The 18693-nt window shown below is 35.0% G+C and overlaps 2 protein-coding genes and 1 long non-coding RNA gene across 7 annotated transcripts in view; 1 reads left to right on the plus strand and 2 right to left on the minus strand.

The window, feature by feature from the left end:
• Window positions 1-10425, minus strand: part of LOC127857972 (uncharacterized) — a 169244-nt gene extending 158819 nt beyond the window's left edge. The window contains exons 1-5 of one of the 2 annotated variants that reach the window (XR_008038701.1): window positions 10174-10425; window positions 9789-9932; window positions 9157-9240; window positions 8753-8818; window positions 6993-7970 (exon numbers count right to left, since the gene is read on the minus strand). Coding sequence is in view for 1 of the 2 variants with exons in the window: in XM_052394774.1 (XP_052250734.1) it covers window positions 7768-7970; window positions 8753-8818; window positions 9157-9240; window positions 9789-9932; window positions 10174-10327 (651 nt within the window). In the remaining variant the exon portion in view is untranslated. Of the gene's footprint in view, window positions 1-6723; window positions 7971-8752; window positions 8819-9156; window positions 9241-9788; window positions 9933-10173 lie in introns of those variants that run through there. The other variant, XM_052394774.1, reaches the window with a different exon arrangement.
• Window positions 1-18693, plus strand: part of LOC127857968 (uncharacterized) — a 209465-nt gene that overhangs the window by 24262 nt on the left and 166510 nt on the right. The gene's annotated exons all lie outside the window — the stretch shown is intronic.
• Window positions 13017-13909, minus strand: LOC127857976 (uncharacterized). Its single transcript, XR_008038706.1, has 3 exons — window positions 13834-13909; window positions 13393-13514; window positions 13017-13106 (listed from the first exon to the last, which is right to left on the minus strand). It is a non-coding gene; the product is annotated as an uncharacterized LOC127857976 (long non-coding RNA).

Here is an 18693-nt window from a genome sequence, read left to right on the forward strand (position 1 = left end):
TACACAATATAAATGTCAATCGGTATGTAGCGGAGTACATCATCTGTTGGTCGTTGGCCTTCAATACGTCTGGTGTCGTCCATGTAGTGTTGAAGTCGTCACATGGCGAATACGATGTTTATTTAATGTCATTGCCGCCGTCCTCAAGATAAGCCGATTGTAGGTTCGTCTGTGGCGATTGGAATGCGTTTGTTGATTCAGCTCTGCTTTCCGATGTTTAACTTGTGTCGTCGATTGTCGTTTCCGTTGTATTCATCGCTGTTGTTGTTTTCGTTGTCGTTTGTACTTTTGTTGATGGCCCCAGCGTCTTCATTTCTCTCGGGACATTAAGATCTTTGTCCATAATGCTCACGAGGTATTAACTATAGCAGTGTTCTCCTTGATGTCTTAGGCCTCGGAAGTATCATTCCAAATGCGTTATCTACGCACGTCAAACAGTTAAACGGCTGCATCTACTCTATAGTGTTTAACGTCACAAGTATTGTGTCCAGTGTTGCGTCACTTGTTGTCATTCGAAATCTTCTGGCGTTGGTCTTCTTTTAGCGATAGAACCAGGTATTCACTTTGAGAGTAAACGCCGTGATGTTCCATCCTAATCATGTTGTTTGTTTCTTCTATTCGTTGTGGAAGGCGTTGTCTCGCGAAGTCGCTCTTCTTCGGCGTTGTCTTCAAATCTCGATCTTTCATCTGCGTTGTGGTGATACAAGTATCAGTTGTTCAAAATCATGGCAAACATGTATACATATCCCCTTAAGTTCCTCTTAAATACCGTCATGACAACTTAATAGAACGCCTTAGTAAATACAACCGTTATTACACCAATTACTATCGAAACACTCCTTTAAACATTACATAACAGCTCGATATTTTACGAACGTGCTATCAGTAAATTTGTGACAGGTATGCGCTACTTTATTTACCTAGGGTATTGCACTTTAAACAGACGTATCGCGTTCGTATCTTAAAATCACTAATCTCCCGTGTATCATTATGTACTTAATGACCTTTTCTATCGACATATGTACCTGGGCGCTCTTAAATACGCGCGTCGCTCTAAACAACTGTGACATTTTTTATGAAAAGGGCAGACTTTTTTATATATGCATTCATAATACCAGAACATTTATCGGTATACTTCAAATTTCAGGTCTTGTTCTCCTAATGAACTAATCCCATAAATCTAATACAATAAGTATTCTTCCACCATGAGTAAATGGTAGGCTTCCATCATTTCGCAAATGATAGGCTCTCATAAACCTCTATGTACCTTATAGAGTTTATTCAATAACAGAAATTTAATGCGCATTTATCAGTATATTTTAACTGCACAGTATTCGTGACAGAACACATTAAATTCTTACTTAAAATTACTCAAGACCTTCAATATTACCGATACTCTACATACATTTGCAATAAACACAATTACGTATATACATATTTACATAATATTTTGTGTGTGTGTCTGCCCTATTCATATTCGCAATCAACATTATTTTTCTTATTACTGTGCTTACCCTCCTTATTTCTTTATTATATTAATGTATAAAACCATATACAATTAGTAAAGTATACTGATTTTTTGTGTACGTCTCTAAGTTACCATTTATGTGCAGGTTTCTATTTCATATCTTATATAAAATGATGTCAAAATCGGATACTCTCTAATGTTTATTCCTACCTTATAAGTTCCTTTAATATAATATCAAAATATTAAACTGCCTTCAAAAATCCTTAATTATAAAAATGTTAACGCCTCATATATCCGTATTCCTATAATGTCAAATTAATGAAACATTCTTCAAATATTCTCATTTCCTCATACGTTCTAATTTCATGACGACTTGCAAAAATATCAACAATTTAAAAAAAATACCATCAATTACAAATGTATTTATATTATGCAAAAATGTTTCCGTACATAATTATATATTCTAATAATACAAAAAATATAGAAAATTCTTTAAATACCCTCAATTATCTGTGCGCATCTAATTTCAGTATTTCTATAACTCATAAAATTATGTAAATTTCAAATACTTTCTTATTCATTTATTTTATTCTCAATTTACCGATATTTTAGAAAAATTACTGATCAATGAATAACTGTATTGATTTTGATACTTGCATAATTTCGCCGTACATGATTAATTATTTCTTTAACACCTAACTACGTAACATTCTTTAAAACAATTCTTAAAAATTTCGTTGTCATGACGCCTTTTACTTTTTATTTCTTACTTTAAAACATTTGTAATAAACCCCTGTTTGCCATAATGTATGTAAACACTGACCGTTTTCCATGTCGCGTTGGTTTTCTTTATTCCGTTGGCCTGTGATTCCGTATTATTCGACAGTACAGTACAGAGTACTCCGTTTTCCAATGTTTTTCAATGTTCGTCCTGAAGTCACGGCAACCATAAAATGTACTGTGTCACGTAATTACCCATTGTTCGTTGATAACACACAGTAACAACCAAAGTTCATTTCTGTTTTCATCGAGATTTATTTCTGTCGAATATTTCTGTTAACAAAACGCGTGTTAATGTACACGAAATACAATTTTACAGCGTGGCAGCCAACATGGCTGCCACGTCAAGAAGACGTGACGACTCTCCAAATTCTTTTCAAATCTAACCGCAGAATCCCCACTACTAACTAAAACACTGCATTTTATCCCCAGGTTAATTTACATAAAATCTACTTGTAATTTCCATTGGTCACCAAGGTCTAGCTTATTACGGATTGGTTGACTTATTAGAATGTTCTAGAAGAACACTCTATTAATGTATTTACTTGCTTGCCATATGCACTAAAATCTAATCAATTTATATTGGTTTAGAATAATCCCGTTACGTTCGTCAGTACTATAACTTTTTTACCCCAGACAATAGGTGACCTTTTCATCTGTGCTGTTTGTTGACCATGCGTGTTACTTATAATCTCGTATCTATATGCTGACTCTGGACTCATTGTGTTCTTATGTGGATTTAATCTTAAATCAGGTCTGACTTTCCATTTTATTGATTCCAATTATACCCGCCTGAGTGTAAACGTATTTGCGTTCTTACTTTAAATAAATCTTAAATCAGGTCTTAGTTTTGCAAATACCTCCAAGGATGTATTATTAAATTCTCAAACTTCATCTTAACATTGCATATACATATTATTGAAATATCCCATTATTAATTTCCATCATAAGAATAAACTCATGAGAATAAACGATATGTTATAAGCTGTTGCATGACAATCTTTGTCTCAGTCGGGTTCATTAATAGTCTGCAATTTAAACTGTGTGAGCTGATTATTATCTTCATTGCTTAGATTTGGTAACATTGTTGTATTAATATTAAAATAAAAATATTAATTCCTGTTGATATTATGACCAAATCGAGTTCAAGCGCACAAATATTCAGTGTATTCATCCCATGTCGTCTCTTTTCGTTTCAAAGTTATTTGCGTTACTACACTAAATGATGTGAAGTTTAATATAAAATTATTTTAAGCCAGGGTTCCGATGTTTGAAAGCAATTATAAACAAGTGGCGTTGCCATCTTGATGTTTGAATCAAGACAAAATAAAGAAAATATGGGAAGTTTCTTACTCCTCCTAGCTTCGGCGTCTGCGTTGATGTCCATGTGACACCTTCGTAAAGTGTTTTTAAGCTCGGCTGTTTTCGGAGAAAACCCGAGGTATTGTCATAGCCAGCTCGTCGTGTCGTGTCGTCCGCCGTCGTCGTGCTCAACCCTTAAAATTGGCTCTAAACTCAAAGTGCTTCCACCTACAGCTTTGAAACTTCATATGCAGATGCACCCTGATGATTTCTACACGCCACACCCATTTTTGGGTCACTAGGTCAAAGGTCAAGATCACTGTGACCTCTAAACATATTCTTACATGCTTTCATTTATTGAAAACTGCACCCGCAGCCGAGCGTTGGCACCCGTTATGCGGTGTTCTTGTAAAATCCGTTTTTCCCTTAACCCTTCTTAATAACGTTTTGAATCTTGAAACATTTGTTAACCATCAAGGCGCCATGCGTATGAAAGAGAACACCCAAGTCTACCAACCACTCTTTCAATATTTGCTGCTGGTATTATACGACACCATTTTAGTCCTGGGGCACTTCGTGTTCATGCATACGAGCATTTCGTTTCGGAAATGTAACGATGTTTATAGCTTGTAACGACCATCGATAGTTATTGAATTTTGAACACAGAATGGATGTAGATATAGTTCAATTAAGATATATAGATAATTAGATACAGATTAGGTAGAGCTAAATATCTTACACGCTAATTTAAATGTATTCTATCAATGTATGACGATTCAGCCAATCCCTGTTTATAGTTCCGAGATTATGCTCCGGCTAAGAAAACTTAATTGAAGTCCAGGCCATTTATTGCACACTGTACTTCTCTTCGTGTCTCTCTTATAATATTGTATGGCGGTTTAAACCAAATCCCGCCTTTAAATTTGAAGTTATGTTCAAAACTACAATATTCAAAGTTAAAAAACCTGGCCCATAACATTGCATTTTTTCTTAATGCCGTCCATTGTAATGCGACGGTTCGTTCAAATTAATTTAATAATTTTGAAGCTTTTCTGAGCAAAGTTGTATCGAACGGACAGACAAAATGTTAACATAACTTTATCCCTTAAGCCATTCAACCGGCGAATTGCATCATTGTAGGTAAGGCATCAAGCTGGATTGTCAGTAAACGTATATAGTTACTAGTATTATGTTTTATTGCTGAAAATCACTTAATAAACCACATGGGTGTCGGTTTAATTCGTACGCGTGGTGTGTAAACAATCATCGGGTGTAAACAAAAGCCATACAAGGGACACCATTTACACTTTACTACAAGAACACTGTACTGAAGAACATGTTATTTATTTTAGAAGTCACATCTTACACATGTACAAAATAATTGTTCGCAAGAGTACATGTGCAAAGACATAATAAAGCAACATACATGCAACACATGCATACATGCATATTTTTTCCCAACACTTTTTATTACAAGACAGGAAAACAGCTACATATATATGTACATATGCAACACAAACTATCATATGAGTCGCGTTCTGAGAAAACTGGGCATAATGCATGTGGGTAAAGTGTCGTCCCAGATTAGCCTGTGCAGTCTGCACAGGCTTATCTGGGACGACATTTTACGCATAATGCATGTGCATAAAGGGTCGTCCCAGATTAGCCTGTGCAGTCTGCAGTCTCTGCACAGGCTAATCTGGGACGACACTTTACGCACATGCATTATGCCCAGTTTTCTCAGAACACGACTCATATAATTATAGACAGTGACATACAAATACAAAGCAATTTGCATAGAAGTTTGAAAACAAAAGATGTGTTTGTCAGAAACAAAATGCCCCCTACTACGCCGCTTTGAGGCCATATATTTGACCTTTGACCTTGAAGGATGACCTTGACCTTTCACCACTCAAAATCTGCAGCTCCATGAGATACACATGCATGCCAAATATCAAGTTGATACCTTCAATATTGCAAAAGTAATGACCAATGTTAAAGTTTTGGGACACACCCAATGAATGAATCAATGAATAGATGACAGACAGACAGACCAAAATCAATATATCCCCGATCATTCGATCAGGGGGCATAAAAACACACCGTACCTTTATCATAGATGACAGAATGACTGACACATAATACACAGCATCTAGAGCAAACGCTTAACGCCTTAGACCATGTTTAATTGTTTTCTTAAATATTCTACAAAAGCTTATCATATAATTTATACATTATACTCTTAAGAGTGTATATATTACTTTTGTTTTTAAACAAAATCACAAACCACATCACGTCTTTGTTAACCTTCACATAACAAATATTTACAAGAGAAAAAGCACAGCTTCATGTCAACAGACATTCAGAGTTTACAAACTGAAAACAATGCTGTCATTATAAGACAAATGCATGCAATTGTGTGTTTGAAAAACATTAAAACGTATTTATAGAGAACAAAAGTAAACAAGGGACAAAATTGTCACAAAACCAGGTTTTCATTGTGAAAAAAAAATCTGATAAAGGGAGAAAACTCAAACTGAACTTTTGAAATGACAAAAAAAAATAACCCCCTTTGTAATTTTTTTTTTTTTAAATCTATTTTTAGTCGTGGCGACCTTGACATTGGAGATATTGACGTGATTCTTTCGTGGGACACACCGTCCCATGATGGTGAACAAATGTGCCAAATGATTTTAAAATCTCACAATGAATGACATAGTTATGGCCAGGACAAGCTCATTTATGGCCATTTTTGACCTTTGAACTCAAAGTGTGACCTTGACCTTGGAGATATCGACGTAATTATTTCGCGCGACACACCGTCCAATGATGGTGAACAAATGTGCCAAATGATTTTAAAATCTGACGATGAACGACATAGTTATGGCTCGGACAAGCTCATTTATGGCCATTTTTGACCTTTGAACTCAAAGTGTGACCTTGACCTTGGAGATATCGACGTAATTATTTCGCGCGACACACCGTCCAATGATGGTGAACAAATGTGCCAAATGATTTTAAAATCTGACAATGAACGACATAGTTATGGCCCGGACAAGCTTATTCCGCCAGCCCGCCAGCCAGCCAGCCAGCCCGCCAGCCAGCCCGCCCGCATTCACCAATCTAATAACCAGTTTTTTCCTTCGGAAAACCTGGTTAAAAAACTAGATATTTCAGTATATAAACATATTAAAAGTATGAATTAATTGTAATAAGAAATTAGTATATGCAAATTCAGATTAATAGAAAGCATAAAAAAGCAAAAATAGGTACATTTTCAAAATAAAGACATTTGCCACCGTACATAAATAATTAAAGGGTAGTTCAAAAATGAAGTTCCATTCATTTTCACTAATTATGGTATTGAGTTTTATACCCCATTTTGCTTTAACTGAAGGTTGTTCATTGTTCTTATTTATAATATTATATAGTCTTTTAGCACCTGATTAGTTTTTTAATATGAGATGTAAAAATGGGGGAAAAAGGGTTTTATCATTTGTTGGGTAGAACAGGGTAAACAATATTTGTTCAAAAATGTATCTATTGCTCTTGTCACCCCTTTATAATCAATCAAATGTATTTTTAAATTGTACATTTCACTCAATTTATCTACAGAAGTACAGGTTCCATTTTTGAATACATCACCTATACAGTGAATTCAAGCATCAAAACATGACTTAAGGTAAAACTTTGATTTCCTATCAATATATTTGGATTATAAAAAAGTGGATAATACAACAATTCTTCTGCTTTTACTTCTAATTTACTTAAATAAATTAAAAAGCTTTTTTAGACATCTACCCAAAAGGGTTTGAAATTCTGTTGGATATATTTAAAGCATAATGATAAATACAATTAAAAAACATACATGTATGTTTTATTAAAAATGACAGTCGCCAAACATGTATATAAAATGTCTTCAACGAGACTGTGATGACTTAACTTTATATTAAAATTAATAATTGAGCATACTCCATTTCTGAAACGATACTTTCCCTACAGAATATGAAACATGGACAAAATTAGTTTCACAATATAACTTTATAGTTCAAAATTTCAAACAGCCTTATCAACAAATGTTTGTTAAAAAGTGTTATATATTGTTTACTGTTACATAATGATATTGTCAGTTTTGGATTGTTTCCAATCAAAACACTTTAGCAAATTGCCAGTTACAGCATTCAAATCTACAGCATCTTGTTCTTTCCTCAGTCATTTTAATTTTCCTGATGCTTGATAAATGTCTTTGTTTTATTTCGAACGAAGTCTTTAATATTTCTCCAACTTCTTCTACTTAAACACGGGTTTTCTTTTAGCAATTTCTCGCGTTCGGACTTCCCAGGACATTTGTTTAGATGCATATATTTTTCAAATTCACTCATCACAACTCGTTGTTCCTGCGGTGTCCACTTCTTTTTTCCTGAAATATAAAATACCGAGATGCATACCATAACATGAATCAAAATGACAACTGCAACAATTTACGTTTATGTGTGTCGTCCACATAATAATGATATTATATGAACAACATTTCAAATCATCGGATGAGGACATCATGTTAAAATAAGCAATGCTGAACCAAATATATACAATAAGAACAATTTCGCTGTTTCATGTTGCCAGAAATATACAGATTACATGTTATATCCAAGATAACAATTATACTATAACGCAAAGTAATGCAAATATTCCTCCAAACAATTATTACACACGCAAATAACTATATTCGGATTTAATGAATTGGTTCACTGGAAGCTGTGGTGTAACATTGTAATAGCGCCTCCTAGTGGTATACCGTAAGCAACACTGTACATGAAAAAATGAACCACATAGTCCAAGCTAAGTGCAGGAAATGTTAAAGCCACACACCTTGAAATTAAATACATGTTAATCAATACATAAAGATGCAATTTGAAAGTGTGCACAATTGTCATTAAATCTACAGCCTTGTAAGCAAGTAATTTATTTATTTTTTTAATTTTTAAACCGAAAGTAGGATTTCTATATGTATATGTCCATTGCAACAAACGCCATTATTTTGAAATTTTAAAGCGCCAAAAAGACAGATTTCTACCTTGTAACCACCAGATATATTCTTATTGGCATAGATAAAATATGTTTCTTATTTATACTTAAATTTACTATGCCAAATAAGTTGAGTGGCTTTAAACAGCAATTGAATTTAGATGCTATTAAACATACCACTGTTATTTCTGTTTTTCTTTCTTTGCCTTTTTAAGTCCTCATCCGAGTCTTCACTGTCTGGAGCTACAACAATATTGATGAGGCATCGTGAGCTTAAGATTCTTAATCACATTGAATTCAGTCTGACCCAACAGTTTTAATACATCTACATCTTTATGTTTAAACAGCGATAATCCCATCTTTCTATTTGTAAATGACCAGATACTTCAGGTTTTCAATTAAAGTACAACACATAATTTGTAAAACACCTGGTTAGCTCATTAGAATGTAAAACAAAGGAATTTCTTGAGCGGGCACAAAGCAATAATTGAATTGTATATGAATCAATTGTGAGGGTCGTTGCACTCAAAATAATATGACAGATCCTCTACGTTAAGAAGGACAAAGTTGCAATAACTTACCGTGCTTTCTTTTATTGTAAATCCAATCTGGATCACCCATATCATCATCATTATAATCCGTGTCATACCCTTCTCCTTGATATCCTAAGATATGAAAAACGAAAGAAACGTATAATTTTGGTTTATACCAATGACCTATGAAACACAGTCATGAACTATTAGTATGTTGTTTGCAACATTAATGCAACATAAATTAATTCACACACACACACCAGTAACTTATTTTTTAGTCTAGGCTACCCAGATTTGAAACTGACCTAGATACTGTCAATGCAAATATTCTGACCAAATTTCATTCCTGTTTGTCAATATAGGATAAGCAATCCAAACAATTTAATTTCAGTTTACAAACTTGACTTTGTAATCTATATCTAACTGACCAAAATTATCAAGTGACCTAGATATGGTTAACAGAGAAACTACATGGACAAAGTGTCAAAAATATCTGTAATTACATATATAGCATATACAGCATCTAAATAAAAATAAATTACTTTTGATCAAATTGCCCATTTCTTACCGGAGTACTCAATAATCAAAAATGAACTAAATATTGGCAATGCAACATACTGAACAAGTTTCATCAAGTTTTAACGATAAATGCCTACACACAAACACAAATATTTCATTACCATATTGAGGTTGAAACCCAGACACAGCAGGTTTTGAGCTAGATAAAGGAACACCTCCTCTATTTTCTTCATCATGCTGGTCATCGGATTCTTCAACATCCTCATCACTTGAAGCTTCCTCATCGCTTACTGTTGTTTCCTCGTCTGCAAAACAGCATTATGGTGAAATGAGCAAAATATATATATATATATATATATATATATATATATATATATATATATATATATATATTGAAAAAGTAAACAAACGTCCCCTGGGTATAACCATAACACAGGATGAAACTTCATATTTGCACTCCCCGTTTTCATGCTCATATTAACAACGTTAATATTAAGAGACCTTGTCCGTGTTCAAACAGTATCTAAATATAAATAGAATAATTACCAATTATGGTTTGGTTTCCATGAAGTTGTGCAGCATCCGTCTGTGTGATTTTTCCCATATTCAATTGATGTAGGATCTTGGAAACTTTTGCGACTTCTAGTGTCCCTTCTGATAGTCTATAGTATTCCCTATGTGTACGTATATCGTGACCCATAAACGTGGCTAGTATGTCTTGGCTGCTCTCTGTAAGATTCAAAAATTGAGACAAAGTTTCCAGTTGTTTGCGTAAACTTGTTGAAGTTATTCGTGGAGCATGTGTGACCTTTGCTTTCTCAGTCGCCTCTTTCAGTACATCATTTCCTCTGTATGGCTTTCTTCCACTTGGTCTCATGAATACGTACTTAGACTCTATTTGAAGCTTAGACTGCAATCTAAGTAGTGTGTCCAGGTTTTCCTTCATCTCTTTTGTTAGGAGGATTGATACTCGCCTGCCTCGTTTGAGGATTTTTTCCCGCGTCTCTATCCTAAAATGAGATTTACACAAATGCCTTTCAAATTTGCTTAATGTTTGTGATATATCTTTATCCACTACGTCATTAACAGAGCCCTTTACGAAATCTTCCGTTTTCAGTCTTTCCGCCTCTCCGGATCTCTTTCAGTTAAAAAGTATTACCTCTGCTAAGGAAACTTTGCAAAGTGAAGAATAAATCTCTTTGAGATCAGCTGGGGTATTAAGATCAGTTGGTGCACTGGATCTTAATATGCTGGCTTCATTTCGGAGGCAAATGCTCAGCTTAACAACATCCTCGACGATGGGTAAAAGTTTTTGGTTATTAAACCTTTCAATAGCCATTGATTTTTTGGCCATAAAGACCATTCTTTCATGATATTCGTCATCGTAACATTTTATAAATCGGGACATTCTCTCTTCCTGCTCCCCATCTTCCACCTCTGATGCTTTTGTGCGAAGCATTTTGGCAACTTTTTTAAACTACTTCTTATTTTTTCCACGTAAGACGGTGACGCATAAAAACAGGTCCTTGCTTCGAACCCTGCAACGTTTTTTATTGTTTCAAGAAGGCGGGTCCACATGATTGGCTGAATGCATTTTGTTAAATTGTATATATGCGGGTAATTATTTTTCATGGCTATAGTCAATCTAGCCAACTCGCGCATACGACAAGAAATATGGGAATAAGAATTTTCCGATTTTCCCGTTTTTTTCAAATCTTCTTTCACCAAATTGTAAAATCAGACTGTCAGATTTGGCATAGCTGCCTATCTAGTCCTCTTTTATGTTGACAACAACCTTTTTGTAAAATTGTTCGTTTATTCCTGCTTTTTCAGTAGAGGCACATGCTTCTAGCAGTTTAGAATTTTTTACTGGGGCATCGCTTTTTACTCTGTCAGGCTTACTGACACAAATTCTGTGGTGTTTGCATAGGTCAGTCAAAATGATTAGCATCCTACAGAACTCACAGCTCAGATATTTCTTTCTATCTTGTTCTTTGCTCTGTCTGTACTTAGGTATTAGGATACCCACCCCTTTTTCTTTTACTTTTGTAATGTGCAGATTATTACCCTTGGCAGTTATGGCCGCCCATGCCTGTTTCCTTTCTTTGGATCTCTTTGGCATGTTGAGAATCTTAGCTACTTCAATTTCATTGGAGTGTTGTTGCTCAAGGTGTCTATGTAACTTGTAATCTAGCTTTTCGCAGTATATGTAACATTGGGTTTTATGTGACCGGCCTTTCCCATTAGCTGACCCTGACGTTGCTACAATTACTTTATTCAGTGGTTCATTAATCACACATAATTTATCGCTTTCATAAACAATGTCCCAATCCGTTGTCTGTTCCTTCAATGATACCATCTTTCCTTCCACAATGCAACTGAACACCCACTCTTTGGTTGCACATTGACCTGGAAACACACAACAAATTGATAGGGAATAACAACACTTGAAGGGAAAAGCTCTCAACTAGACCAGAGTAGTACTATATAAGTGGTTAAGTAAGTGACTTGGAAATGTTGCCATTTTCATTAATGGACAAAATTCGCTAGGATGTACGTAAGCTGTTTAACAACGGACAGACAATAATCGTCCAAGCTCTATTTGAACACAGAAACTAAATATTCATCAGCTACTACAATAACATTTAAGCGTTTTTATAATGCTTACTTGAAGTATGCAACATGTTGTCTGCACACACAACAACTGTATCTTCTGTTGTGTTGATAACTGGGATGCCGCCAATATCCTTAATAAGTCTCAAAAGCTGACCTATAATTAATGTATAACATGGCATATAATCAGATTTCATTAATGTATCAATGCAATATTTTGTCATACTTTCTATGAGACAAATATTTATCAACCTTTGATCATTATCTTGAAAATATATTGATGCAAGCCACTGAAAAAAATAACAAAAGCTAGTAACTATGAATGATTTTCATGTGTTCTGACTGGGATTTGAACCTGTACCGTAAGGCAACAGTACAAAGCAATGCAAAGTAATAATGCCTATACCAATCAGCCATTGCACTTCCTTCGAAAACAGTTGCAGTTGCACAAATAATCAATATCCAAATTTATGACCCACATCAAATCTCCAGGTGGTTCATGTTTCAAGAAAATTTTAAGGATATTTTAGTTTCCATGGTACCCAAATTTCTGCATTAAAAAGAATTATTACAATTATGGAGCTTTATGCAAGACTATTTCTTCCAAGTGGTTGTTTGATCCCGTACATAACATGGATGTCAATGGCAGGTAAAACATTTTGATAGCTGCCAGAAATTAGGACTGATAATTGGAACTGGAAACTGTAAATGTTTAAAATTTGAAACTGGAAATATTTCAAAATCAGTAGTTGCTAAAATGACAAACTTTTGGTCGTGTCTCCCCTTAATTCAAACTCAAATCCTTGGTAATCAATTTCGTGACAGATTTCTCCATATCGACAAATCTTGGTGACCATGAAGTTCTCCTGAAAAGGGAAGTTATAACTATTGTTTCTATTTTAAACGGAAAGGCTATGTGTTCACCGCAGAATTGTGTCACAACCAAAATTATTATTTTAATACAATTTAATGCATATCTTCCTCCGAACAATTCTCACACACTCAAACAGCACAACCATGTTCTCAATGCGGTTTTATTTAATAGGTTCACCGATTATAGGTATGGTATAACCACCAACCACCACAGCGCCTCGCAGATTCATAAAACATTTAGAGCAAAGTAGTTGTTTTTTAAATAAGAAATGTACAAACCATATCAAGTGTGGTACCAGCAAGCAGATATTGTTTTACCCATCTATTGCTCACTATTGGTTTTCTCTGTACCAAGCTGTTGAATAGTTCGAAGGAGTTGCAGTCAGTCTGTCCATTCGCAGCTGAAAATTCGAGCATTAAGAGATGTATCCAGGCCATGTCGTTTTGGAAGAAAACATATGTGCAGTATTCTTAAGAGTTAAGTTTGTTTTTTATTTTACCAACTATTGGGGCACTTTATACTAAGCACAGTGTTATAGTGACTTCATGGTAGCAAATGAACTTAATCCTTGCACAAAATGTAACTTTTGCAGATTCTATGTCAGAACAACATCAAAAATATGTTTGTTTAGCATTGTATATATTTGAACAGAAATGTAGAACATATTCGTGTTGTAATCATCATTAACTGTTCAGTGAAAGTTTGAAGTTCCCACTTACATGCCTGGACAATTATAACCTGTGCCTCGTCCACATTTTCTGTGAGCAAAAACTGTTTTAACAGCTTGAAGAATCCCTGCAAATAATGTAAATATATCATACCAGTAAGTACTCAAATGGCCTAAACGAATTCTCTTATCATCATGAAATGCACTTCACATGTTGGAAAAGAATAAATTAGTATATTTTTATATATATTTTTTTAAATCATTCTAAACATGCAAATCTTACGTTTGTCTTAAACTTATTTGAGATTTTGTTTCTTTACAATTACACTCATTTGAAGACATGCATTATCTCCATTGTTGCTGCTGCTGTTGTTGCTTCTTCAGTGCTTAACCTTGAGCTGTATCAACTGTTGGGTTTGTTTCTTCAGCAGTTCTTGCTGCTGCATTGCCATATGATTGTTGGAAGAAGTGACCCCTGCCGCTTCCAATATTGCTGGACTCCTATTCCCAGTACCCACAAAGGGTGAGGGGTTCACTGGCTGGCGGTTCTTGTTATGCTTGGCAGTGAGAATGAGTCTATTATAAATACTTGGTGGAGTGGTATTAGCCTTGCCTCCTGTGTTAGCAGGGCGGGGGCAGGAGAGGACGCAGACATGCACACGGCTGTGATTGAGACACTCTCGCTGGTTGTAGACAGACCAATGACTACAAGTTTACTGAGGCTACCGCTCAAGGAGTGTGGATGGTGAGATGACTGGGTGACTGTGGAGACAGGCAGCGTGCTGGAGGTGGACTCTTTTTCACACGTGAAGTCCACTTTAAGTGGCGACTGATCATCTTTGTGTTTGCCTCTCCTCTGTACCTGCTGATAAAATGAAATGAACCGCGCTCTGTGAAAAGGGGTTTAATGCATGTGCGTAAAGTTTCGTCCCAGATAAGCCTGTGCAGTTAGCACAGGTTTATCAAGGACGACACTCTCCGCCTTAACTGGATTTTTACTAAGAAGAGACTTTCGGCAAATAAAAAATACCATACAAGCGGAAAGTGTCATCCCTGATTAGCCTGTGCGGACTGCACAGCCTAATCTGGGACAACACTTTACACAAATGCATTAAACCCCCTTTTAACAGAGCACAGCCCAAATACATCTTGAATATTGAGTTTATAAATACTTCAGTTAAGCTTAGGAATTGCTCAAGTTAGTTTTCATCCAAGAATGACAAAATGAAAGTTTTTGACAACTCTGATAACTTCTTCATAAGTAAGCATAGACTTTACCAAAAGAGAATTTCATAACGATGACATTTTGCACATATAGAAAAACAATGTTTTTGAGCTGATCAAATACGCTGCTGTACAAAATTTATGGCACTGTTATTCTCGAATGTTCGAGGTACCGAAAGGGTCCAAAGGTTTTGCATCGGTCATCACAGGCCAATTATTGGTCAAGCCATTTTTAAAATCAGCATGTGAATAAATGGTAAAATATCTGACAAATACTAAATGTTTAACAGTTGCTAAACTGTAAGATGATCTTATTTATATAATTAACTTTTGACATATAGGCAAGTCCTGAATTACTTTTCCCTCATGTGTAATTTCCTTTGTATCATAACTCAAACTTTTTGGTATTTGTTTAACACACCAATGAAATCATTAGTTATTTCACAGAATCGGCAAGCACATTACTGTTACATACCTAGACACTCTCCTACCTTATTGTTTTCCCTACTGGTGTCAGCCTGCCTGGCCCCATCTTGACCTCCTGAACCTTCCTGCGGAGTCCCAGGACCAGCAGAAGGAGGGGAAAGACTCTTACTAGAGGACTTGCTGCCCCTGTCAGAGCCCTGCTTCCTGGAAGCTGCCTCCTTCTTCTGCCTCCTCCACCAGTCGCGACTCTTCCTCCTTTTGTCTCAGGTGTACCTCTTTCTGTTTTTCCTCCTTCAGTCTGTCAGCTTCCTGCCTCGCTTCTTGTCTCACTTTCTCTTCAGCCTGCAATACACACAATCATGGAATACAACAATCTACATGTATCTCAAAAAGTAGTGTTTGTCTAAAGTCTAATGTAAAAATTTCTCTTTTTTAAATGCAAATGAAATTAATTATAGAAACATTCTAAATTTAAGCAACAGCACTATTTTAATTCTGTTTTCACAATCCATTAAATAAAAATCACCATATACTTTCATAACTTAAATCAAAGAATTATATTGCTTATGTGATAAACTTAAGTTATAAAGACTTTCTCACATAAAAATGCTATGTCAACATTCTCCTTCAACTGTCATTCTATACTAATCATAAATAAATTATAAGTCTGTTAATATAAACTGTATTTCAGCTACTGAGCTAGATTGCATCAAAGACCTAAGGCTGACAAGAGTTAATTTCCTGTAAAGAACCAGTAATTTGGATGTGTTTAAAAATATTCAAAACATATCCTGGTTGGAAAGAGAACCAATAATCTCCCTATCAAACAATAGCTGTGTTTGTGAAACACAATCCCCCCTACTGCGCTTGCTTTGAAGCTACACGGCAGCTGTTTTAGAAAAAAATGGCCTTTGACCTTGCAGGATGACCTTGACCTTTCACAACTAAAAATGTGCAGCTCCATGAGATACATATGCATGCCAAATATCAAGTTGATATCTTCAATACTGCAAAAGTTATAACCAAGGTTCAAGTTTTGGGACAGACAGACACACATACAATGACAGACAGACAGGCCAAAAACAATAAACCTGAGATCATTTAATCCGAGGACATCATAACACACACCCGAATGGGGACAAGGGCAAAAATGGGGACAATATCACACATATCAGACACTCAGTACAGTTTTCCTATCATAATGTCAGATTAGAATACCAACGTTGTCAATTTAATTGCGCAAATTAACACAACAAACAAACATCAAAAGCATCCCGTACACACCCCGGACATCAACAAGAAACAAACAAATCACTCAAGCCATAACATCCATAAACATTTAAAAATAATGTTGATCAATCATAAGTATTCCGTTGTAATATATATATATATATATATATATATATATATATATATATATATATATATATATATATATATATATATATATGTGTTTATGAGATTTTTTTTTAAGTTACATTATACCGACTTCAACATAAAACCAGTCACACCGAAACGTAAAAATTAAGTAATCATAAAAATAAAAATCCTTTTTTTTTTAAATCAAACGTTCATTACGTAAGAAAACAAAAAATGATAACACTGACATTTAAACATACCAAGATTTCAATAAATATGCAGGAAGTACTATCTCCAGGAAGTGAGATTCTCAAATATGAAACACATAACTTAAAAATTCACATTTAAACACAATATGAAGCAAAAGATAAAACAAAATAATTAAGAAAACTTAGCTGCTTCAAACTTAAATATGTAAATATACTCATCGACTTTCTTGGTGAAGAAATCGGTTCGTGTTTAGATCCCATCTCACATGGACTAAAAAAAACGAACTGAAATAAACTTAATATCGACTTTATTTTTGCAAAATAATAAACGTAAAAATAATGTAACCAATTAATTAGATATACATATGTCCATTAAGGGCGGGGGCGGGTTTATCACCCCTTCGTTTTCCTTTTCCATTACTTTTGCCTGTCAATACTTCCTCGAATGGCGACTCAATAGATTTGCAAATCATATACATACATGCCAGAATTTGTTAGGTCCAAAGCGGGACATTCCTTAAAAAATTGTCGGGACATTTGACCAAAAAGCAGGACACCTAAAACGATCTATCATTCCACCTTTACTGTAGTCGGTATATATTGTACTAACAAAAACTATTGATACTTTTATTCAACACATAAAACATCTGATATGAAGCATGAAATCTAAAACATAACAATAACAGTTTTATTAAATAAGACAATAGCAAACAACGAAGATAATATTCATCTTTTTAGAGTACAAACAATACTCATTATATTACTTTCAATGGCAAACATCAACGCAGGGGAGGTTATCCAGTACACTGAAAGTACGGGTTACAGTAAACTATCTACCGAACAGTTACATCAGCTTGACACGGAATGCGCAGCCGTACACATTTCCGAGGTAGCTTTTTGGTGGAAGCAAACCGTCTTTTTGTTCATTTTAACTGCCAACAACTTAATTGGAGTAGGGTCAAACTGTCATGCATAGCACCTCGTTGTTTTTAATACAATTACACCCAATTACACTAGACAGGATGGGTATCACTTATTGGACTGTTTGTTGCGATTTTGGTATATTGCACATTCGGATTATCCCGCTATTTTGGAAGTAAACATTGAATGTTAAAGACTCATTAATGACGTAGAGTTAATTTTACAAAACAATTGTTTTGTAAACCGTTTCAAACAAAGACAAAAACAAACACATTTTCAACATTTATTTCATTATAATACAACTATCGATAGCAATAAGCGACCACTATCTTGAAGAACACCATGGTGTGAATGCCTGATAAAATCAATAATTAGCCGATAAATCGCTAATAAGGTGTCATAAACGACACTGGTACACACGAGAAGTAGAATCGGATTGTTAATTGGGGGCAATAAAGGGATAAGCGGTGGTAGGTGTTAGCGAAACAGAGCTTGAATAGCGAATTTTATTGGGAACATATAGACCTTACATCGTTTTTTAACGAATGACGGGACAAATCGTCTCATATCGGGACGTCGGGACAAAGGGACTGTCCCGCCGAGATCGGGACGTCTGGCATGTATGCATATATACCCAAACACGAAAAACTCGTGCGCTTTCCACTAAATCTTAAACACAAAACCCGTGCAATTTTCGCGCTAAACCATTACCATAATCTCTTTTCTAAATAACATGTATAACACCATAGTATACCGTGTTTATCAAACCGAGA

This window comes from Dreissena polymorpha, chromosome 14, assembly GCF_020536995.1.
Source record: "Dreissena polymorpha isolate Duluth1 chromosome 14, UMN_Dpol_1.0, whole genome shotgun sequence".
NCBI lineage: Eukaryota > Metazoa > Mollusca > Bivalvia > Myida > Dreissenidae > Dreissena > Dreissena polymorpha.